The sequence below is a fragment of the Agelaius phoeniceus genome, chromosome 4 (assembly GCF_051311805.1).
Source record: "Agelaius phoeniceus isolate bAgePho1 chromosome 4, bAgePho1.hap1, whole genome shotgun sequence".
NCBI classification, from domain to species: Eukaryota; Metazoa; Chordata; class Aves; order Passeriformes; family Icteridae; genus Agelaius; species Agelaius phoeniceus.
In genome coordinates this window covers 12,718,662-12,743,688 of record NC_135268.1, presented here as the reverse complement: position 1 = coordinate 12,743,688, position 25,027 = coordinate 12,718,662, and the positions used below count along the sequence as shown (strand labels likewise).

At 47.9% G+C, this 25,027-nt stretch overlaps 1 protein-coding gene across 6 annotated transcripts in view; it reads right to left on the bottom strand.

The window, feature by feature from the left end:
- SLC4A4 (solute carrier family 4 member 4) overlaps window positions 1–25,027 on the bottom strand; it is a 117,314-nt gene that overhangs the window by 33,849 nt on the left and 58,438 nt on the right. For 2 of the 6 annotated variants that reach the window (XM_077176844.1, XM_077176841.1), the window contains exons 4-9: window positions 20,079–20,214; window positions 16,192–16,352; window positions 13,566–13,745; window positions 9,094–9,189; window positions 6,822–6,898; window positions 1,081–1,238 (exon numbers count right to left, since the gene is read on the bottom strand). In XM_077176844.1, the coding sequence (XP_077032959.1) occupies window positions 1,081–1,238; window positions 6,822–6,898; window positions 9,094–9,189; window positions 13,566–13,745; window positions 16,192–16,352; window positions 20,079–20,214 (808 nt within the window). Of the gene's footprint in view, window positions 1–1,080; window positions 1,239–6,821; window positions 6,899–9,093; window positions 9,190–13,565; window positions 13,746–16,191; window positions 16,353–20,078; window positions 20,215–20,472; window positions 20,558–25,027 lie in introns of those variants that run through there. The other 4 variants (XM_077176845.1, XM_077176842.1, XM_054633400.2 and 1 more) reach the window with 4 other exon arrangements.

Genomic DNA, 25,027 nt, shown 5'->3' with positions numbered 1-25,027 from the left:
ACTGCCTTTATTATTGCTATTGAGTAATGAGGCTGCCCAGCAATCCTGGATCTAACTTCCTGGCTCCCACCACCACAGCAAGCAATACCTCATCTTACAACTGCTGAAAAGAATTTGGAGGTATGTTTAAAAAATAGTCAGTGGGATTAGAGTGGGAAGCTGAAACACTGAAGCACACAGAGCCAGGAACATTGAGGAATAAATAACCTGCTACAGAATGAAGCCACATCTGGGTCCCACTGGGACACAGTGTCCCTGTGGGACACTCCTACCTGAATACCCAGAGTGTACAGACAGCTGTGGATGAGGCTGTAAGAAACCACTTGATGAAACTGCAAGAAACACAAACACTGCTACTACCATAAAGAGCAAAGCTAGATGCTCTTTTCCCTTTGTTTGGTACACAGAAAGAGGCAAGGATTCCAGCAGCCATCTAACTTCCACTCCATACAAGGGCTGTGATGCTGCTATGAATTCACATAGGGCAGCTTAGACAGGCAGGCATACTCAAGCAGTGACTTCAAATATTTAAGAACATGAGATATATTGCTATTTGTGAGACTGAGATTAATTTGCAACATGAGTCATAATAAATAAAATATTTCTCTGACATTTTTCCTTGAGCCATTATACATTACAAAGCAACAAGCCCCAGTAGAATTGTATGTCCAAGTTCACCTGACTTTTTTTTTGCCCCAGGAAGGCCAGAATTGAATTTTCCATCTGTTCTGAGCTGAAGAGGAATAATATGTACAGCAAAAATGTGCACAGGGAATCTGGGATCTGTACAGAAGGGGCAGGAAAAAGGGCCCAGGACTTCAATTCAACACTGACAGTGCTCTTTACTGCTGAGTTGTTAAGTCAGTGTGTTTGTGTAATGGTTTACTCATAACCAAACTCAGGAGCTGAAAATGATGAAGCAGCTTCAGTGAGTTTTGTTACTTAGCACCACCAATGCTGATGGTTCTGCATGTCACAGGATGGAAGGCATGGAGAACACCTCCTGGCCTGCTGTTTTCCCTTTGCCAGGTGGAAATGCAGGTGCCTGGGTGGTGCCTGCCCGGGGCTGGCTGTCCTTACCGTGTGGGGACAGGGACCTCGGTGAGCGCTCCCAGCATGACCGCCTGCTGCAGCCGCACAAAGGCAATGAAGGGGCTCTCCAGGAAATCCACCTCCCCCACCAGCACGTTGGAGGCCTCAGCATCACGAGGCAGCTTCTTCATGAATTTGTTCTTCAGCTGCAGCAGTGCAAGAGGAAGGAAAAGAAAATTAAGTTGCGCTGGGCACATTCTTCTCATCTCTGCACCTCTGTGCAGTAACTGTGCACACTCGTGGACCCTGCAGTCTGGACCCTGCAGTGCACCCTTGGTCTGGATCCAGCCACAGAGAAATGTCCAGGCTCCAGGGAGACCTCAGCTCAAAGTCTCCAGGGAAGGGGAAAACACCACAGCAGCAGCAGGAGCCCCTGGGTTCTAAAACTCAGCCTCTGCAAGACGCCTTTGTTTGAACTTCAGCAGCGGCAGAATTAATTTGGAATGGAAGGCTTTTGAAAAGCCTGCCCTCAGCTGGTTCCCAATCTGCCCCCTCTCCCTGGGTGATCTCTGGAGATGCTCTGTGTGTGCCTGGCAAAGGGTGAATGGAGAGGGAGGATGTACTGCCAGGAGCACCAGCAAGAGGGGGGCACTGAACTGGGCTATGAATCCCTAATGAGCTGCATGAGGTGTCTCAAGGAAGGAGGAAAATGGAAAAAGTCTCCAGAAAATACATGAATTGACTGAACAGGAAGAAAACTGCTGGAACTATCCTACCCCTGCACGCTTCAGTCAGAATTACCACCAGAAGAAACAGTAATAAGCATCAAGGAGCACCGTGGAGGAAATCTGGAAAAGCCCTACCAGTTCTTCCACAGAGAGTGTTTGGAAACATAGTGGTGGTAAAAGAATAATGGGAAGATGGCAAACCCACAACAAACATTTTATTTACCTCACCAGGCTGGCTGTGTGGCTGAACAAAGACCATTCAGCAACACCAGGGCTGGTTTGGACACCTGGCCCAAACCCAGGTGATTCTCTGAGCCAGAACTGACCTGCAGCATTTCCTGTGCCCACCCAGCTCCTGAGGCCAAAGGCTCCAGCCCCTTCCCCCTGCCCAGCACAGCAAACCACTGTCACTAATTTTGAAGAGCTGCCATTATAGTGGGGATTTTAATCTCCAAATGAGTTTTGCAGCAACACTCACCACTTTCTTAAATCATTTATCAGACAGGTAATGAGTGCAGTCAGCACTTAAAATCCATTCTGAACCATTCCCCAAAGAAGCTTTGGAAAGATCTGACTCCTCAGCAGCATCCACGAACAAGGGAGGGACGAGGGAACTTCACTTTCCCCTGCCAAATTGAAGATCATTCCACCCCAACCACTAATGTTATGTTAAAAGCCACAGGTCTCCAGCACTGTACTTGCAAAAAGGCACAGCAACCTCAGAATCCCAATTTCCTTAAATGTACTGGAGCACTCAGATCATCAACATGACTCTGGATTGACTGGAAATGAAAGCAGCTCCTGAGTACACACTCCAAAGTAGCACTTAGGGAAGGTTAATTCCCCTGGAGCTTGAACCTGTCTCTGTCTCTCTGTTTTTCTGCATCTGCTCACACAGAGGTTTAAGATCACCTGATCACCTTCCCACAACTTATCCCTTGAACACCTGCCTCCAGGGGCACCTTCCAGGCTCCAGGCTGCTCTGTCACCCAAGGATGAGGTGGGCCACTGTGGATATGGGGAGAAACCAGGCAGGCAAAACTGCCCTCTGCATCAAGAAAAACAGCAAAAGTAAAGGAAATTCCAGTTAACTAAACTTTCTAGAAGCTTTTCCTTTCCTCCAGAAGGGTGGCATTGATTGTACTGGAAGACAGTCATTTTCACAGGAGCTCCGTGGAGTGAAAGTACATCACCCAGGCTGACAGATCTCAAAATTGGGAATGTCTGCTTTCAAGTGTGGAGATGAGAATATGTTCCAGCAGGAAAAGCAGCAATCACTCCCACAATCAATCCCAGGACTGCATTCCCAAGAATGGGATCCAGCCAGCGCCTCCCTGTCCACGGGTCCCCAGGAAAGGCAGGAGGGCTTCTCTAAACAAGGCCAATTTCTTCTTTAACTCCAGCACTGGCTTTGGCACAGATCCCCTGTTGACATGGAAACACTGGGTTGAATACACAGTGTCTACACCACAACAAATAAGAAGGGTTTTGTGCCTCCCTCTGACTGACCGCATTCATTCAGAGCCAGGCTCGTCCCACATCCAAGCCCTCTGGAAACACAGATAACACCAGGTCAGGAAACTCCCCTTATATCAACATACATTCCCTTGCTTTATGCTGTTGCATCAGCTCAGGAATAGCAGGTCCCTGGGAAAACAGATTTCCTTTCATGTCCCCTTTATTCTACATGTTCATGTCCCCTTTATTCTACATGTTGAGCCCTGAAGGAGTCCTGGTGGTGCAGCCACTTGGAGCTGCCAAGGACATTCTAACAGAGCACAGCCAAAGGATTTCTTGCAGGGGGAGGGACTGGAGTAGGAACAGCAATAGGAACTTCCCCAGCTTCCTGTGGTCTGCTGGCACTGCAGCACCAGAGGGGCTGAGAAAGCACCTACTTGACTTTTTTCAGTCACTCTCCTTCACGCATAAGCTGAAAAAGGGTTTTAAATGATTTTTAGATATTAAGATGTGGCTGCCCCATCCCTGGAAGTGTCCAAGGCCAGGCTGGACAGGGGTTGGAGCAGCCTGGTCTAGTGGAAGATGGCCCTGCCCATGGCAGGGGGTGGAATAGGATGATATTTAGGATCCCAATCCATTCTGAGATTCTGGGATTCTATGAATATGTTGCTAGTGAAAAATTTGATCCAACAACTTGATATTCAGGAGCTGGAGGAATTCTCCAGCTGTGAGAGGCCCTGGGTTTATGGACATAGCTCCAGCATCACTAGTGTACCTGGCAACAGAGAGCTGGGAGCCCAGGAGCTTCCTCCCCCCAGGAGGGGGCAGGAAGTCTAGATGTTTATTAACATTTATTAACTGCTATATAGAAAAGAAGAATAAATTGTCCCAAAATGCCACTGCTTGTCTCTCCAGCTGCAAATGCCCAGGGCATTAACTGCAGCCAACACCTCCTAAAATAAGACAAATGAAGGCAAGTCCCTTCTCTGTGCTGCCACCTCAGGAGCAGTGCTCTGCCAAAGCAAACACAATGAAAGGGAATACAACTCCTCTTCCCTAATTACCTTTCTAAAATGCCAAGCAAGCCCACAGCACAGAACATGACAAAAGAGCAAACCCCCAGTCTGTGGGCCCTTACTGAAGCTGTTTCTCACCAAAGTGGTTTGGGTCAGGGCTTCTGCAGGATCCTGAGCCAGCCTCTTTGCCATCCCAGTGGATGCAGCCACCACTCCCATGGCAGAGAGAGCTGGCTGGTGCAAACTGCCCGATTCAGCAGGCATAAGGAGCACCCTGAGCCAGGCAGAGCTGTCTGGATCCTGGCAGCAGGGATGAATGCGGGAGGATTCTCTGACAGATCACATCTCTGACATGCATGTGAAACCTGAACCTTTCAACATCCAGAGAAAGGGAGCAGGAATGCTGCAGATTAGAGGAGTATGCTGGCTATGAACTCCCTAGATTATTAGCTGCACCATTCCAAATAGCACTAAAGGTTGCAGAACTGAATATTAAGGATGTAGGAAGACAGGAAAATCACTGAAGGTACAAAGAAGTTTGGTCAAAGCCTTTTTTCCTCTGAAACATGGGCATGCAATCCACTACCTGTGTAAAACCAGGGATTGATTAAGGATGCAGGAAGGATGCAGGAAGGCAGTCCTGCTACACATAACTGCTATAGACTGACCTCACCCCTCACAATTCTTACATGCACACAAATAAATAAAAACTGGGATGTTCTGTGTCTCCAGCACTCCCCTCTGCCTGTATGGCCTCACTGACTGTCCAGCTTCCACATGGGATGCCCAAATAACAACAGCCAGTCTCCCTGCTGCCAAGGCAAGTGAACCTTCTCCCTTTGCAGCTCCTGCTGTGGTAACATGACGGATTATTGCTGTGCCTGTGTATGGCACACTGAGTCCTGCTCAAGGAAGCTGCCAGGCACCACCACAATGCCACAAACTCAATCAAGGCAGGACTTTGAGTCGATCAGCCATGAAAACTGAGCTCTAAGGTGATGTCTCAAGGTGCAGGAGGACAAGGCTCCCACTTTGTGCAGAGTTCATCAGCAGGACATGGGCTAATTAACTAAGAGGATTTTTGGAACTCTGCACTTAGCAAGAAATAGTTCTCACCATCAAGAGCCAGGCATTATGTGCACTGGAAGTTAAGAACTTTGGAGCCTGCTCCCACCTGCATCTATTAACAGATTTCCCTATCAGTGCTACCAAAACCATCTATTTTTATACCCAATTCTCCACAAAAGTCCATTATCTGAGTTTCCAGAGACAGAAGGGGCAGTGAAGACTGTCCGCACTGCTGAGAGCTGCAAAGCTGCAGCAATGCTCAGCCCCAGCTTTGGGCTGGTCTAGCATTAAAACCACAAGTACAATGGGATTAAAAATGTCACACAGCAGTTTGTCCAATGACAAAAAGCTATTTAACAATCCTCCTTCTTCCCCAGGTGTGGCTGTGTGTACTAAAGGAAACAGGTATTTTGGAAACACAACCAGTACAGGTGATACTAGAACATGCTACAACACTGCATGACTCTGAGGTCAGTGCAAAACACACTGCTCCCCTTCTCTTTCCATGGAAAGTGTATTTCTTTAGGCAAATACCAATTTCTTTTTAAAATGTTTAATTAGTCTGAACTCACTATTGTACCTCAATTATGCTGCAAATTTTCAGGATGTACAGAAGACTGTGATCAGCCATTGTTGAAGGATGGGAGCCATCCCCAACTGGCCAGCAAGGCTGTGCTACCCAAACAGGTTTCCAAAGTGACTCTCATTTGCATTCAGAATCACCATGAGACTAGGGAATGCTGGAAGATGCAGACCAAAAAAGAGATTCTCCGAAAGAAACAGCGAGGCTTTGAGAGTAACCCACTTTTTGAACCCAGACAAAGGTTTTTTGAAACTTGCACAGAGACCTCATTCAGGCACCAGTTTTTCTAAGAGTTGGAATAAACTCACTCTTACCCCTCAGAGGCGGCAGCCTTGGGGAAGGACGGAAGCACACACAAAGGCAGCCCATATGCCATACCACAAACATTTCCCTGGGCTAGCAAAGAGGTCAGGGCATGGACATTTGTCACTGGAGGCCAATTTTAACTCGATTACTGACTGCATTTTGGAGCTGCTCTCCCACATCACCGGTCAGCACAGCCACCTTCCTACTAGGATGTGCAACGGGAGGTGGCACCTTTGTTCCACCAGCTGCTGCAGCAGGGACATGTTGCCCTGAGTGCTCCTGCTCTACCCCATAGTTCCTGTGAACATTCAGCCCAGGGTGCTCCTCTGCAGACCCTCGTAACCCCTCAGCAGGAAGAGGATCCAAAATCCATCACTCCCAGAGTATTTTACCTCCTTTCTCATGGAGATCAGCAAGATGCCATCTATGCGGTGTCACTTGCTTCAGACTTTGTAAGAGATGAACCTGCTGTTTGCAAGGGTTGGTGCTAAAAGACTGCAGGAACCAATCACAGGACTCAAAAATACTCACTCCTCTTGTTTCCAGGGCTAAGGTACAGAGGAGCGCTTTCCCCAACATCCAGCTCCTCTCCAAACTCATCCCCAAGAAAAGGCTGGGCCTGGAGCTTACCTGGTCCTTCTCAGGCTTGTCTGAGATGTCGTTGAGGCTGGTGGAGGTCAGGTTTCGGTGAGCCATGGCCGGGCTGCCTGGAGGAACAACACCAACAGCAGTTAAGGCACCTGCTTGGATCCAGTCAGAACACAGAGGCTCAGGCTACAGCAACACCTTTCCTTGGGAGGCTGATGTGGGGAATTCCAGACCCTGACAAGCTGCTTTCTGTCACTTCATGTGGCACAGGGGGGGTTTAAGACACTAACACTTTGTCACCTCTGACCCTCATAGCAGTCCAGTGACTCAAAGGACAGCAAAAGAATCCAAGAATTTCCATAATTCCTGCCTGTGGGAGAAAAGCAACACAGCACCACACTGCTGGCCAGCTCACCCAGGACCCACAACAAACTCATCCCTCCACAGAGCTGGGACCTTCCACAGTGCAAAGCCCTGGCCTCAGCCCCCCTCAGCATCCCAGGCACTGCACACAGCACAGACAGAGAGGGAGGGGGACAGCTCCAGCTCCTTTGAGACAGCCCCTAATGAACACTTCCCTCGCTCTAAGCAAGCTCATTAACTAAGCTCAGGAGCATCTCACTGATTAAAGCAATGTGTGTGCCACACTGACATGCCAGGAGTCAACAATTCCTAACACCATATTCTCCAGAGAGGTGAAGAAACTCTCCAGAGACACAGCAGAATAATTAAATTTAAACCAACCCAAACAAACAACAAACCAATAGTAAACAAAGGTTTCTGGGACGGATACAGGATCAGAAATCACAGTGGTCAGTATGAACAGTAAAAATTATCCTGAAATGTTCCCATCCCTTCTCATCACGTTTGCAGGAACCTGAAACACAGCACCAGGAGCTTTTATCCCAGAGTTTCTGACCATGAACTTCATTGGAAAGGGAGGAAATATAAAGGAAAAAAAAATGGCAAGGAAGCATCTCTCAACTGAAGCTGTGTTTTGAGACCAAATTTATTTGATATTATTATAAGGAATGTCCAAGTTTTCAGTGTTCATCAGCTCCCAGCACAAACAAGCTCAATAATAAATCAGCATCAGGAGCTGGGAATAAAAAGGAGCAGGAATAAAAAACTCTGGACTCTCCAGAGCTGGGTTTTCTTTACAACATATGTGGGTATAGATTCAAAGTAGCTGTATCTGCTGTGTGTAACTGCCACGTCCAGCAACATCAGCACAGCCAAAGCCAAGAACAATTAGACAAATCACGTACCACAAAGGGGATCCCCAGCTCAAATTCTTCCTGCTGTTATTTAAGACCCCATTTAGCTGCTATTTTTTCCAGATTACATCACTTGTTTGCTTTGTTTATTGGATTCCAAGCTGACTGTTCCCTGGGATATAATGACCCTTCTCCCAAGAGGAGGAGGCTTTGTGCCTTTCTCTCCCCTTGCTAGCAGCCTCCTTCTCCTGGGGATGTCAACATAGCCACACAAACTCAGAGCAGCTCCAAATAAACATGTGGAGTACAAAGTTTCGGCTGCTGAGACCCCTGTGGAGGACTTCTGGCCCACAACACTCACCCTTTATGGTGCTTGCTAACGAAGGATCATTTCCTGATCCAGGCCCAATTCCCATTCCCATCTCTCTGGCAAAGGTGACCTGAGCCTGTCCATGGCCGTGCTCAGCCAAGGACTTGTGAGGGAAGTACAGCAGGCAGTCCAAACCCCTCCATGCCATTATCTATGAATCAGCTCCATAGTCATCTGGCAAGGGGAATACCCTGGAATTCAGACTTCAGTCACTTGTCATGGTCACCACAGAACACTTCTGTGCCACCAGTGCCATAAGCTGTGCCCTCCTGGGAGGAGCAGTGCGCTCCTCTGGGATCAGCAAGGCTCCCTGACACAGGGAATCAGACAGGAGCAGTGCCAGAGACCTGTCCAGCTCACCCCAGAGAGATCAAGCTGGCAGATTATTTCTGAGGATAATTTATATGAAAATTACAACATTTAAGGCCCTTTAACAGGCAAAGGATACTTCAAGAGACAAAAAAAAAGTGCCAGCAGCCATCCTAGACTACCCTTGGAAGGGGGGAATGGCCTGACCTACCTGCTTCATCCCAGATGAAGGAAAGAAGGCAAACAGAATGAAACATAGCGATAACAGGAGCAGCCAGAGCAGCACACTCCCCACAGAAGGCACCCACGCTCTCCCCACTGTTAGGTTAATGCAGCAGCAAGCATTAGAGCCTGGCTGTGGCATTGCCTGTCCCCCCTGCCCTGCTGGCCCAGCCCCCCTGGCGCTGCCCACACTTACTGAGCCATCCCACGCTGGGGCTGCGCGGCACTCCCAGCTCATCGTCCAGCGTGCGCGTGGCCAGGCAGGGCACCGAGCTCTCCAGAGGGCTGCGCGCTGGTGCCGGCCAAGCGGGACACGGCAGCGGCAGCAAGGAGCAGCAAGAGAGCAAAGGGGAAAAGTTAAAAGAAAAGAAAAGAAAATTATGGCAGAAAGAAAGGCTCAAGCAGTGGTACAGGGAAGCCAGGCAGGACAGAAGGTTGGAGCTGCACAGTGCGGTCACCAAAGCCCACTCGTTTAGATCCTGACTTCTCCTCTGCAGCTCCACCTCGCAGCATTCACTTGGCAGGGCTGGACACAGCTTTCCATCCCTGGTGTCTCAAATTCAGGCATCCTTGAAGCAGATCTCATGGAAGTGAGTGAGCAGCTGCAGTGCTGGTGGCACTGAGCAGTTCCAGGCTGCAGCACCATCAGTAACAACAGGTTTTTGAAAATAAAGATCAGGTCATGTCCCAGGAGCCAACTTTGAGCATCCTGATCCCATCTGTACACACTCAGGCACACCATCCCAGACTTGGAAATGCTCACCTTAGTCTGTCACCCTTCCAATGATGCCAGCATACACATTGATAGGGATTTTCCAAGCATTCTCAGACATCACCTCATTTCTGGTATTGTTCAGCTGATGCCACTGTTCAGCTACAAAAGCACTGAGGTCCCAGTTCATGTGAAAAGCACTGAACTGATTAATACTGAACCAGAGGAGCCATGGCTGCCCCATCCCTGGAAGTGTCCAAGTGACAGGGCTTGGAGTAACCTGGGCAAGTGGAAGGTGTCCCTTCCAGTGGCAGGGGGCTGGAACAAGATGGTCTTTCAGCTCCCTTCCAACCCAAAGTCCTCTAGGATTCTAAAGTGGGATAAAACCTCTCTCCCCCTCCCAGCCAGGTATCCTCCTGTCTGTGCCTCAGCTGACAGCCTGCTATTCCCACTCAACTGTTTCTAAACCATGCTGCCAGCACAGTGTGAACAGTGCTCAGGAGGTGTTTAGGCAGCACCCACGGGGTGATGGGACAGTGCCATTATTTATGGTGGTTAAACACACACACTTAAACACATCACAGTTTTCTACAGTCTCTGCCAGCTTGGGTTTAGCAGCATTTCATCACTTCTCACTTGCCAAAGGCTCCCACAGGTGTTAAATTATACAAAACGCTGGCAGGCACAAAGCTCTGAAAGAAAAATCTCAAAATGGAAAGCAAATGTCACCACAGAAGGCTGGTAAATATTGGTCAGTCCTCCAGTCAGGCACCTGCAGAAGGGATGGGCACCACAGATCCCATGTTATAGCATGGCAAAGCTCAAGGTGTGCCAGCTGGAGAGCTGCTAGCCCAGGTGTCATGTCCTGCTCCAGGGGTGTAGGACAAGGGCTGTGCCAGGAAGGAATACAAAGAACTCTTCAAAAGCCACTCAACAAAATGAGACACACACAAAAACCTGGCAAAAACCCCTGCAGGAGTCTCATCAATATGTAACATGGAAATATCCTTGCTGAACACTTCATACAGTTCACCCTTCTACCAATGGAAGCAAGGAAAAGGGCTGTGTCTTCACAGGGTAACATGGAGGAATTGCTTTAGTCCAGCTTTGTACACCCAGAATTTTGGCAATCATCTTATTTCTAGTGAACAGACAGCAATGGAGTGCTGTGATTTATCCTCTTCCATCCATGGCACACAAGGAACTACCCTCTTTTGCCCAATTCCTTTCCCAGAGCAAAGGGATTCCTGACAAAACATCCTGCCAGAGTAGGTGTCAGAGCACACCTCGGCCATGTCTCTGCCCATCTGATCACTACCTTACCTACAAACAGGGCAGTGACATCAAAGATGGGGGCTGAGGATGACCCACCCAGGCACCACAGAGCCACCCCCATCCCTAGGGAGGGTTGGGAAAGGATAGAGATGCTCCAGGATCAGTTATGGCAGGGAGATGGGCAGAGGCATCTCTCTTTCTTAGATTCCTGAATTTCTAGAGGCATCTGGGATAACTGCATGGGGCTCATTCACCTCAGAAGTCAAAAATAAGAACATTTTGGAGGCCCTAAGACTTCTGTTAATTAAGCGCTCTGAACCAAATGAGATAGAGGCACCACAGGATTTTTTTGAGCCATGGCCCAGGGTATATTTCCAAATTTCAGATCTAACAAACAGATCCCACCCCTGGAAGTGTTCAAGGGCAGGTTGGCTGGTTGCAGAGGGTGTTCCTGCTGAGCTAGTGAAGCAGGGGGTAGCTGCATAGGCTGTAAAGCTGTTGTGCAGAGGGCAGGCGGATGCTCAGACCTATTGGATGGAAGTGTCACTGACACTGAGATGAAAACAAACACCTACCTGGAAAGAAACTCAAGGGGAATTTAGGAGTGCCTGGGGCTGGTGGCACAGTCATTAGGGTGATTAGCTATGCTAAGAGACAGCTGCACTCCTGTTAGCCTCATAAAATTTTTATCTGTCTAAAGGACACATGAGACACCCACTGAATCCAAGGTATAACCTGATCAAATACATTCTGTAGTTACTTTTCCATTAAAGTGTAAATAATAAATAACAGTAATGACTACTCATCAGGTTTCTCCCCCATATGTCAGTCTTGCCCTTCTGAAGTCTCAATGCACTTGTACTGTCATGGAACAGAGTGTGTTACACATCCTCAGAACACATCAATATCCCAGGAGGGAGAACAGAGACAGAACATAAAAGGAGTGCCTGAAGACTAGACCAAGAAAGAATTCCTGGACAATCAGTCCAACTGAGCGAGGACCTGCACATCCCATTCAAACAAGAACAAGAAATGAATGATATTGAAATCACTTAAAATCCAAGTAAAGAAGGCCTTTAGCCATGAAAAATGAGGAGGGACTGAGTGAGAATGTGAGGAATGCCCTTTGTCAGCATCACTCTTCCTGGGATAAGCTCTGCCTACGTGCAAGAAAAGGGGTTTGCAGCCGAGAACTGAGGGCATCCCCTACAAGAAGTGACTGAAACACTTGAGCACCAGGAGCTGAAGGCATGTCTGTCTGGGGTTCAGCCTCCCACACACCGTGGCCACAGGCCAGGGTTCTGCTCCCCACAGCGAACCCGACCATCACAGGCCCAGAAAGGACTGGAGCCACGGAGATGGTACCAGAAAGCAGCTGCCTTCCATCCAAACGGTGGGGAGCATACCTTGGGAAGGCATCCAGAAGGCCAGGCTGGCCGGGGCTTGTAGCAATGTGCTCCAGCAGAAGGAGTCCCTGCCCATGGCTCCTCCAGCTGTAGCACTCATCTGGCCATGCTGTTCCTAAAGCTGTCATTTCCTCCCAGTGCTCTCCCCAGAGCCCAGTCCCTCTCTGCTCCATTGGTCTCCTGCAGGGATGTTCACTGTGAACACTTCCTTGGTTCACGTTACTGCACCTTGCCTTACTCCCTCACTCACCACTTTATCAAGGCGCAGACACAACAGGAGGTATCACCCAGAGCAAGGAACACACACATACACACTCCTGCTGCAAAACCAAAGGATGATCTGAGGTAGGAAATATTAATGAAGTGTGAGAATAGGTTAGGGATGAATGTTAGAGTGAGTTTTAGAAGCCAAACACAGCAAGCTAAGAGGCCTTTGGTGGAGCAAGAAGAAAATAATTTCTTCACTTGCTCTTATTTCTGGGTATTTTAAAATGGCAACTTTTAACCCAATTTCCAGACTGTCACAGGAGACAGTTGAGAGAACTCCAAGGCATGACAAGAGGCATAAAACTCCTCTTTTTTTAAATACCATGAGCAAGAAGACCCCAAATCTCCACCCAGGGGCAAGCACTGAGTCAGTGCCCAGGCCTCCATAGCTGTCTGCATACACACACACACACACACATATTTAGGGACACCACTACCAACATGGCACTACCTATTCCATCTTTTTTAGAGAGAACAGGACACATATTCACAACACACACCACAAAACTATTTTAGGATGAATAAAGCAGGATGGAAATCAGCTTTACCCCACTGGACAATGATTTTATGGCAATAAAATGCAAGCTAGGTGTTACTGCCAGGTCATTTTTGATTCACAGTGCTACTGACACTGTTACAGACACAGAATGTGCATGGAAGCTTTGTCTCTGCCCAAATATTTCAGGTGACCAGCCTTTTAAGGTTCAGGCCCCACCAAAGTTTTTGGCAAATCTCTCTTTCCTATTGTTGCTCCTAAACCACCTCCTAGACACCAGCTGCGAGAGCACCACCTGCCTTCCAGCCTGCCCCTGGATCCCTGCCAGTCCAGTGAAGGTGTGCTTAGAGTGCTGTGCCAGGGCCAAGCAGCTGCAGAGCCCCCGCTGATGTGCCATCAGCACGGCCTCGCTGCTCCTGGGGTTAGGAAGCGGGGTCAGGGCCACACAGTTAGTTCTGGGCGGGTGGGCTGCTGTGACAGAGAAGGCTATAGCCAGGTAGCCTCTGCATTACCATTATCGGGGTTGGAAAACATCCTACTTGCACTGGAGACGGTCTTTCCAATGTCAGCCAGCGAGCGCAGGTTGGATTTCTTGGTCTGGTGCCGGTGCTTCCTGAGCAGCGTGTAGGTGACCTTGTCCTTCAGGTCGGGTTTCAGCAGCCCCGTCTCGATCTGATTGTCAACGATCATCTCTGTGGCCACACAGGAAGGGGTAGGGAGGGGAGAGCAAAATTAACCACAGAGCTCAAAATCGCTCCAGGGAGAGCAGAGAGAGAGGGCTTGGAGGCATTTTCACCCTGCCTTTTTGAAGGCTTTCTCACCATCTCAAAGCCAGCTTTTGATTGTATGAAAATCTCTTTTAGACATTCCTCTCAAAACAGGACATAAGCATTTCCATCCAGCATGAGCCACTAACACACCCACTGCACTGAGATTCTCTTCTGCTATTCCTACATTCCATGGAGCCTGTTTCAAAGACCAGAGTAAGCCAATTCTTAGCTCAGAAATGGAATCTCCTCTGAGCCTGGACTTTCTTGGAGATACTATTACTCTATTGCAAGTTCCATAATGCTCTCATAAAGCACACAGAAAATCTTCTATCAGCTTCAACAAGGCCTGAGTTCACCTTGCAAGCCCCCAGTAAAACTTAATCTAAAGATAGGAAGAAATCCTGGAGATGAGCCACTAATTAAATCATTCACTTGTAGGACTGAAGTGATGGCAACTACAAGCGGCAGAACTTGCTCCAGTTACCACAGGATGTATTATATGGCTTTACTTTTCATGGAGTCACCAGGAGAAAAGGCCCCCAGCGCCCTCAATGCCTGCTCACTTCCCATCAATTCCCTCCTTTCTCCTCCCTTATCCCAGAGGAAAAAGGCAGAAAGGTGGCCAGACTTATGAAGAATGTCCCCTGTGCAGTAAGTCTGGCATGAAGTTGTTCCCTTGGTGACTCGAGTTCACGCGCTGTCCCCTAAGGGCAAGTGGCAGCTCATATTTGCTGGTAACTTTTATTTGTGCTAATAATAAAAGTTATGGCAAGGGGGAGGCAGGACACGCATCACATTTGCTAACTCAGTGAGTCAGAAAGTCATCCTCTACGTGCTTCTCAGAATTAAAGCCTCTTCAAATCCCCACAGAAGCACCTAGCTCTTCCTCTCAAATTAAGACAGGGTGGGCAGAAGCACGTAGGTACCCTTACACAACATGCCTGGCAAAAGGCTGACCTTTGCTAAGTGTTACTTTAGTACAAGCTTTTCTGGCTCGTGGTTTTGGTTAGTGAGTTTTGAAGTATTTCCTTCAGAACCTACATTCAAGTTTTATCCTTCTCTATCTGGCACTTCCCTTCCCTGTTGCAGATAAAACACAAACAACAAAGAGAGTTTTTCTTTGGAGTTTTCCTTTCTTGTGTGTCACTACCAGACACAAGCCAAGTTATCATGATTAAATAATTCTGGAAATCCAGTCCTGGGTATCCCTACCTGTCTGATTAAGGGTCTGGACCAGCAAAAACACCCTGCTCAGGACAGTGTCATAGTGTCACAGCAACAGCAACCACCAATGTGTAATTTAATCTCCTAGGAATTAGATTTAATTTGGAGGTTGAAGAAGGAGATTGAAGGTGACATCTCGAAGGGACTTCAAAAGAAAATTTAATGTTTCAGGGTTTAAGGTTTCGGACCATGAACACCAGCTTCTGAAGCAAGTTAACCTTCAGCAGAAAACTTGAGAGCTTCTTGGGGGGTTTATTTTGTTAAAACTTTGCAAAGCTGTGCATTTGGATACAAAAGCAAAGGAAGATACATGTCACCATAAGCAAAACTAAGTTCAAAACTCTGTATTTAACACCAGAAACACCTGTAATTCCAAGTCTGACAATCCAGTGTATGGGAGAATTCCATGCCATGATAATTTTGACCTTACTTCCGAGATGATCATTCAAAGCACTGAGTTTTGGCAGAGGAAGTACTTAATTTTTCTCTTTTAGATCTCCTCATGTAATGGCTCTTAAACTCAGCAATTTGGTTAAATGTCCCTCCACTGGATGGCTCACTTGGAAAATTTATTTTCCCTAAGTTCTCACACACCATGGGCAACATGATCTGGCTCTCAGCATGTCACTGAGCGTCACCCTGGGCCACAGCTGATTTGACCATACAAAACCTGCCCTCCCACTCTGCAGAGCAGAGCACCAGCTGGTGCTGGGGTACTCTCCCCTCTCCCTTGCTGGGGATGGGGGTATCCCATCCTAAACACAGCCCCATCTGCCCTCAGTAGGCAGCTGAACACCTCAGCCAAGAGCAGCTCCTGGCCCGAGTTGTTCTGCACGAACAGTACCTGATGGGTGTCTCTGCTCCAGACACATGGCCTTTCCACATGTCACCTTTTCCACAGTGAACATAAATTAAATGGATGTCTTTTACTCTTTTTCCTGTACTGAGAAGGACTCTTTTAATCTATCTGTTATCTCTTTCCAGGTACTTTCTATTTTTTTCCTCTTATTCCTTTTTCTTCATTTTTTTCTCTTTTATGGGAAAAGCAGTGCTTTTTCATTAAAACCACCCATAAAGCCAAACCAGAGTTAATAAAAATTTGTGGGGAAGTGGTGAGAGAAAGAGCCAAGGCAGGTGTACTTACCCACCACCTGTGGGAGGGAAGAAGCCTCCATATCCAGCATGATGGAGCCTTTCTCTATGCACGTCCTCAGCTCGAACAGGCTGTGCAGGGACAAGGTGGCCACGTGCGGTTTGCTCCATCGCTCCCCACCTTGCTCTACCTTCTCCTCAAACTTGATCCACCTGCAACAGGGCAGAGCAATGACATGGGGTTAAGGCTGTTGCCTCCTTGCAGGGAACTAAATCAGTATTTCTGGAAATAAGGCGACTTGTCCTTCATTATCTGGGCAGCTCTGGTTTAATGGTTGGACTCCATCATCCTGGAGGGCTGTTCCAAACTGAATGATTCTGTGATTCAATTTCAGGCAATAAAATATGGAATCAGCCACTGCCAAGGTGGAGGCAGCACGGAATACTGCTGTCCCATGCCCACAGGCTGACAAAGATGGGAAGAGAGGAGCACAAGCTAGTCTTGTCTGAAGGTGCTCTTAGAGAACAAATGAGCCACCAAAGGAGAAGGCACAAATTAAGGAGCTCATTCTTTCCCTCCAGCTGCTGTTTAATGATTTAACCAAGCAGGTCTGAAAAACCCAGAAAACTTATCTCAAATGGAAGGTGAGAGCAAAGGGTAAATCCTGGTTGTGCAAAACACTCTTTACACCCCTAAAACTACATCCCAAGAGCAGGGAAGCAGGAGGCTCCCTGTCCCTGGCATGCAGCCCACCCCCAGTTCCCCCTGCAGCCTTGACCCTGCCCTTGGCCCTGCTGTGCCCAGCCCACAGCGTGCAGGGATGGGCAGTGGGGATGGAGCACAGGGCTCCTGTGGGCCTGGGGGATCTCAGCTGGCCCACACCTTCTTCTTCACCACAACACCCAGCGACAGTTCTGCTGTAAACTGGGGATGCAGGAAAATGGGTCCAGTACGCCCTAATGGCAAAGCAGAAATGCTTTTTAATCCCCTCTTGAGACACCATTTTAATATGTGTGGAAAATGAAAATTCCAGTGACTAATATAAAAAGATTATTAAGAAAAAACCCTACACACATAAGGTAAGGAAGCTCATAAATTTGTTCAAAAGAATATTATTAACAGCAAGGGAAATTATCTTTAATCCTGAAAAATGTATTACTTGAGGATTAATCAATTATGCTTCACAACTGCAATAATCTCTTTCTGAGCCTTTGTTTTTTTAAAGCTGCTTTTTAACTCAAGATAAAAGATTGATTTTCATCTCCAATTAATAAGGTCCTTTTAGTTCACAAAAAATAAGTGTTTCCTAGGACACCTGAGGGATCTGGGTGGATGCAAGTCTGTGCACTTCAGAGGCTTTGTGTGGAGTCACATTTACCCTTGTAACAGCAGGAAGGCTGCAAATTACCAGTGTTTGTCCTTCCAGGGAAAGTGATTACTCACAACTATCAATATTTGCTTTCTGTTTACTTTTCTCACTGCAACCCACAGTCCCAACACAATACACCAAACATTAACTTGCAAACCTGGGTGAACAAATGCCTGCTGGATTCATACCACCAGAGAGTGGTGTGGGTTGGGAGGAACCTCACAGCTCACCTAGTTCCAAACTGCTGCCATGGGCAGGGGCACCTTCACTAAGCAGGGAATGCCTGCATTCCAGAGGTGGTGACAGGGAATGAGGCACAAAAAGGAGAAGACCTGCAGCAGCTGGAGGGCCCCAGCCTGTTGTGAGGAGCAGTGAAGTATCTTTGGGGACCAAGACATGCCCACCATAGCGTGGGGACATTCTCTCTATAAGGCAGAGAGATGGCAGGAAGGTGATGGGATTACAGAGAAAAGGAATGACAGTGCTGTACTGTGGGATGGTGGATATGGGTTTTTTGAACTTCTGTTATAATCTTTTTTGTTCTATAAGCTGTGCCAGGAATTACATTTCTATCCTTCACCCTTTTACACCTGATAATATCACCACAGCTTTCACGGGCTGCTGGGAGAGAGGTGCAGCAGAGAGAAGGACTGTGTAGGTGTCAGAACAGAGCAGGAGGGAGATGAAGAAGGTAATTTGATTGTTTGCTCTCTCAAATATGAGTGCAGCCTTTAGCCCTGCACCAGCCCGCAGCCAGCATTGCTTTCCCCAGCTGGGAGCTGTGCAGTTCTACACTGGGCCAGGGGAAGCATCAACCCTACAAGGTCTCTTCTGTCCTCTCCTCTCCTCTCTCTTCCACCCACACAGCACTGCATTTGCTCTTGTGTTCAGTACCTGCTCCTGCAACTTCCCAGTTGTGGGAGAGCTGCTCTGCAGCAGCAGATGTGAAACAACCCCAAAACAGCTGGCAGACCCTGTGCCTACTGAAGCACAGCACCAGCCAGCTCTGGATGCACTGGGAGATGCTCAGGAGCTCTCAGGAGGTTCTATGGTGCAAGATTAAGCAATTTCAGCAATGTACTGAAAAATCCTGAGCAATCAGACACCTTGTAAGATCACTATCCATAAAGGCAGGAGGTTAAGTGAATTTAGAAACTTAACAGCACTTCAACAGGGTGCTTTGTTACATTCTGTGTCATTTATACAAAGAATCATGGATCCATTCAGGTTGGCGAAGTCCTCTACAATCATCCAATCCAAACATTAATCCAGCAAAGCCAAGGCCACCACCAACCCATGTGCCTAAGCATCACATCTACACATTCTTCAAACCCCACAGGAGATGAGGACTCCACCACTAACTATCCTGCACAGACAACCCTATGGGTGAAGAAATTTTTCCTAATATCCAACCTAAACCTCCCCTGGCACAACCTAAACCTCCCCTGGCACACCTTGAGGCTGTTTCCTCTTGTCCTGTGGTTTGCTACTTGGGAGAAGAACCCTGCAGTGAACCCCACACACAGCTCCATGCAGCACTCCTACCAAAGATGTGTAACAACACCCAAATCAGGAAGTGCTGAATTCATGGCAAGAGGAAAGAACAGCAATAAAGAGAGAAAAAGGATGAGCAACAAGTCAGAAGTTAGAGAGTAAAAGGTGAAAAGCCATTAAATAATTTCCCCAAGCAACTGAGAAGCAAAAATAAATTAAGATAAGAGGTAAAGGAGTAGGTGGTGGAGCAGCTCATTAAATCACAGGTAAAGAAGATTAGGGTGACCAAACAGGGGCTAACTTTGAACAGACAGTGCCCTTAAGAGGGGAAGGTAGGGAAAGAGCTTAGCCCAGCCACCATAAAGGAAAAGAAAAACCCCCAGGCTCAGTGAGGGCAATTGGGAATAGGCCAGTGGTGTTCAGATATAAACTACATGTAACTTGTAGCAGGCAGACCCCAAAAACCCCAGACCCCAGCTTTTTTTCTCATGGCTTTTTGATCAAACTAACAGCAGCATCAAAGAACCCAACCGAGGAACTCAAAGCAAAGCAACCCCATGCAGCACTTAACATGCACCTTGAATCATTTCTTCACAAGAAAACAACTTTAAGCTTTTTTTCCTATTTAAAATTAATTCCATCAGTAACTCAGGAGGACAGGGACAGCCTGTCCCTGTGAGGTGGGAGCAGACTCAAAAGCCACTTTGGGGCAATAGTACTGAAGCGGTTTTGACTCAGCCAAATTGGAATTGGCAACTTCTGCCAATTCTGGCCGAGACGTGTCCCCCTTTGCAAAGCACTACTGAGCCCATACTTTTCTCTCCACAGGCAAACTATTGCAATCCATCTGGCACTCTCTTGTTTCCCTAGTTTTTCTTTTGGAATACCTAAACAAACCCTAAAATTCTCTCATTTACCAAAGAATGGCAATTTGAACTTTGCAGGCTCCTTTCTGTGGCTTCCCCATGCGATCCTGCAGCACGGCTATTCCCCAGTGGAATGCTAAACCAGGAATCTCCTGTGGAAAGCACTGCTGGCTGCCCTTCCCTTCGGGGGTAAAGGAAAACCAACCCACCTTGCAGTCTCCTTCCACTCCATCTCCTGTCCATCAACAGCCAGAAGCTCGTCCAGCTCGGTGAAGAGCTGCGGGGGCGCGGGGCTGTCATCTTCCTCTCCGAGGATGAAGCGGATGCGCTCGGCGGCGGGGGAGACTGCAGAGGTGAAAATACTGCGGTTAACGGCCTGTGAGATGACCAGGGACGTGCGGCTCCTCTCCTTGCCCTGCTCCCCGAGGCCGTTCAGCTGCTTCTCCAGGCTGCCTCTGCCATCTGACATCCTCGGCACTGCGGACACGGGCCGGGAGCGAGGGTGCCTCTATCTCCCTCTCTCCCCTTCCTTGCCTCGCACTGAACTTCTTACAAGTTCAAGCTGGGAGTAAAGTTCAGGAAAACTTGTCTCTTCCTACAGACCTTGACTATGTTACAGCAATTTGCAGTCCTTGTGAAAAAAAAGCACTATGGTGCTCTGTGGTGCTGCCCGAGGACCGGCCGCTCTCTGAGCAGCCCGGATCCTTCACCCCCTTTTTTATATGACCTAAAACCAGTTCCAGCCAAACCAATTGGGGGCTTGCTGGCACAGCATCCCACTGCTGGCTTTCCCCTCCCTCCCTGCCAGCCAGGTTTGGGCTGCCATTGGCCTGCAAGGCAGGCTGGAACCTCCCCAGCCCACCACTGGAAAACACAGGAATACTTAACAGAAGGGTTGTCTCCTCTATACATGAAGAATGCAACCCCATGCATTTAGTCAGGCACCAATGCACTGAAAAAAAACAACTGGTCCGGGTTGGAAAAGGCTGCCTGTTTAGGCAAAAGAACTACTATGTTCAAACCCACGGCACAAGCAAAGCCTGTTTGTTTTATAAGCTCAAGAAAAAGGACAGAAACCCTTTCTTGGCTAAGGGTTCAAAATTCAAACCTGAGAACATCACTGTACCCATCATCCCAAGGCCCAAGGGCATCTCCTAAAGATAAGTGGAGCCCACACCACCAGAGTCACCTTGCTGAAGGGCTCCTTGGGGTCTACAGCCTTTTTCTCAGCATATCACCTTAAAACAAAGGTGTGACCATGTGAAATTTTAAGACAGACATCCTTTCTGCTGGATGTTTATCAGCATTAGAGATACACAGCAGACTATGAACTTTGAACAGTTCTGCTAAAAACTCCTTTCTTTTCAAAAGATCAGCTGGCCCTCTCTTGCAAAATAATTAATTACATCAGGTGTCCAACCACATTGATTTTTCCAGGGTAAACAGACTCTCAATTTGCAATGGGAAAAAAGAAACCAGTAAAAAACATGCCCTTTACTCCTTTTTCTTTTCCTTAAATAAACTTTGATAGCTTTCTTCCTAAATTACTCAGAGTGATGATGCTTCAGTGATATAGATTTCCTTTTGACTGAAAGTATATTTGTAATCATAAACGCCCTTGGAATCTCCTGGGAGCCAAGGACCTTGCCCTGCTGCTACAGCAGCCTCCCCATCACGAGGCATTCAGCTTCCTGTAGGCTTCAGGAGAGCTGGGGAGAGACTTCTGACAAGGGCCTGGAGTGAAAGGAAAAGGGGGAACAGCTTCCCACTGACACAGGGCAGCGTTAGATGGGATATTGGGAAGAAATTCTTGCCTGTGAGGGTGGTGAGGCCCTGGCTCAGGTTGCCCAGAGAAGCTGTGGCTGCCCCATCCCTGGAAGTGTCCAAGACCAGGTTGAATGGGGCTTGGGGCAACCTGGGCTAGTGGAAGGTGTCCCTGCCCATGGCAGGGGGCTGGAGATGCCAGACTCATGCATGTTCCATCGTCCTCCCCCTCCACCTGCACTAATGAATCTCACTATCTTTTTATATTCAAATGGAATTCAAATATCACAGGTAGAAAACAAATAAAATACACATCCATCTTATTGCTTCAAAAAGCAAGATGGACCACAGAAATGGCTGCTGCTTGGAAGAGGCTGTAAGAGAAGGGACTGCAAAGCTCCTTGAGCTGTTGAAGGCATCCACTGGAGCCAATGGGAAAAGTCTCTCTTGAGTCACTCTGAAGTGGTTTCACTATATGAAGTGTTACCCTGATACTGCCAGCCATAACACAATCACTCCACAATATTTTGCACACTGAACCTGGGTGCCCATCATCCGTCACCCCCTCTCTCTTGGCTGCCTCCTCTCCGTGTTGCTGATTACCCATTACCTGCACTTAGGGCCGATGATAAGGTTCACAGTCCCATTAGGGCCCTTGCTGGGTCACAGGTCCCGATGCTGGCCCGACCACATGCTCCTGATTGCCATTTTGTGGGTTAATGGGCCGTTTATGGGCTGTTTATGCGCTCTCTTGAGCAAGGAGAACATATTTCCATCCTCATCTCCAGGCGAACACCGTGTGCTCGGCGTGGGCAGCCGGCTAAGCCCCGGGCTCAGGGGCTGGGGAGTCATTAACCCGGGGGGTGACCCCTCAGCCCCCTGCCTGCCCGACCTCTGAGCACCACCGGGCCAGCCTGGCCCAGCCTTGGCCACCACCTTTGCTTCCTGCCCATCGGGAGTTGCTCAAACCAGCACCACTGATGCCAGGAGCGGCTCAATGCTGCTTTCCTTACTGTCTTCAAGAGAACATCCTGATGGTCAGCAGACATTTGCAGCAGAGAAAAGGCTCATCCACAAATTTAGATGGCTGAGGTTATATTTTTCCCCTGAATGGGAGAGGAATTAAGATATTAATTGCAGAGGGTTGAATGTTCCTACACAACATGGATACAGAGGCAATGCCATCCATAAGGGAGTCTCTCACTTGCCTCTCTTCCCTTTCCTGTTCCATTCAGTCTGTGAGGCAGCTTATAAAATGATAACTTGCACAAGAGCAAACACATCAGCAGTTTCTCCAAGTTCAGCTCAGGCCAGTTCTGAGCACAATGTATACCCTCGGGTTCCCAAAGGCAAAAATCAATCTCCATCAAGAGAGAGGAATCTCAGGGAATTTGGAAATAGGGAGAGACACATTCTAGCACAACCTCAAATGGGGCATGCCTGAGCTTCCCAGCCCTGCTCCAGCAATGGCTTTGGTGGCAGCCATCCCTCACTGCCTGGTGAAATGGCACAGCCACACATGGAAATGCCAGAGGGGTTGGTGGCACTGGCCCCCTATTCTAAAGTCACCTCCTGCTTTGGTCCTGAGGTCCTGGCTGGTGGTGGGTGGAAGGCAGCTTCAGCCTGGCTCTCCGCGTGTACAGGGCTGCCTCAGGATGGAGAACAGGGGGTACCTGTGTTGATGCACAAGTTAAACAGCCTGTTCTCCACTCAGCCAACATGCTTTCCCCCTCCTGCTTTTTCAGCTGGCTGCTATCAGGGACACTTCTGAAGACATGAAAAACTTAGTTCCTTATCAGGAAAATGTTGTTGAACAGGTTTGTCTTTGAAATCAGGATTTCTTTGTTTGTGCTTGTTTCAAGAATCAGAACTATTCAATCAGAACTCTTCTTGTGTTTCTACTTTGGTACAGATTTTCAAAAGTATTTTAAAGCCTTAAAGGATAACATTAACTAAATTTAAGATAAACCAAAATTACTCTCTTCACACATCTATAAAGGACTGAAAATTCACACAGATGAAGTAAGTCACTGGAGACAGATGGAGGAAAACCTTTTATTGTTTTAAATGAACAGAAGACAGCCACATTTCCTTCAGTAGGGTTTCCCTTTACAAGGAGAAGTTATGTTTTGAACATGTTAATGGCATGGCTAGCCGCATAACAAACCCATCCTATCTCCTCCCTGCAATCCTGTAGCAGTCTGACATTGACTCCAGTGAGAACAGGATTAAGCTGCAATACATTTTTCACAGAGAGATCCTTCTGAGATATTTTGTTGCCAGAACCACTGCTGATTTTCCTATCTGGCTGAAAATAAATGTAAAAGAATTGCAGAGAGTTTTGCTGAGTGACTAGCTAGTAAAAACTTACTCCTATCTTGCCCTTCAATTCAACCCACACTTCTTGAAAAGACTTTTCTCTCTGCCTGTTCCCACTTGCTTATGCCTTCAGTTCTTTATTACACTGAGGACCTGCACCTCAGTCAACTGCTTCCTCCATCTGTGGCCGAAGGGACCATCAGATACAAAGCTCTCTGTTACTTCTAAGTGCATTGGCAGCTACAGAAATCCCTGAGAGACCTGGTGCAAATCCCTCCCCAGAGCCTGTGGAACCAGTACCAAGAAAAGTGGTTTGTCAAATGTGTTTTCCAGGCAGGCTTATTAAAATAGGATATGATCACACTCCCATTCCTTTCTGCGGCTGCCCTCCCTCTGCCAAAGCCCAGGTCAAACCCATCCACAGTCAGAGCAGTGACACACTTGTGCAGACACCTGTAACAGACTTAAACTTGTTTCCTTTCCAGTTAAGCTAACTTCCCTTCCAAAATTCTCTATTACCAAAACCAATTTTAATTGTGTGTCACTGTCAACACAAGACACCAGCTAAAGGCATGTGGGGAGGCTTTGGTGGCCCACAGTCCCACCAGCTTCCTTTAAAGACAAACCTGAATGGAATTCCACCTAAAACCAGGAGATGAGAAAACAATCACCTGGGACACCTACTTCTGGAAAGACTGCTCTGAGTTTTTGGGAGCACTGCTCCGAGGCTGCACCCTGGCCTTTCCCAGGGTCCCACAGAAGCAGCCCTGGGCGATCTGCTCCCCAGCTAATCACTCTAAGCAAGCGTGAGAATTTCTCCTTGCTTGTTTTGCATCTTTGCTTGTGAAGAATCACTTTTTGACCCCGTGCTGGGGCAGGCTGGCTGTGAAGCAGATTAGACTTTCCACAGGCAACACTTGGCAGCTGGGAACACTCCCCACAGCACCTGAATCCCTCCCCAGGCCACTTCTTGCATGATTGTGGGGTGCAGAGAATGCTATTTGAGGTGCTTGCTTTATTTTGGAGCAAATCTACCCTATCTTTTAAGAGTGTCCCTTCCCAGACATAATGAACA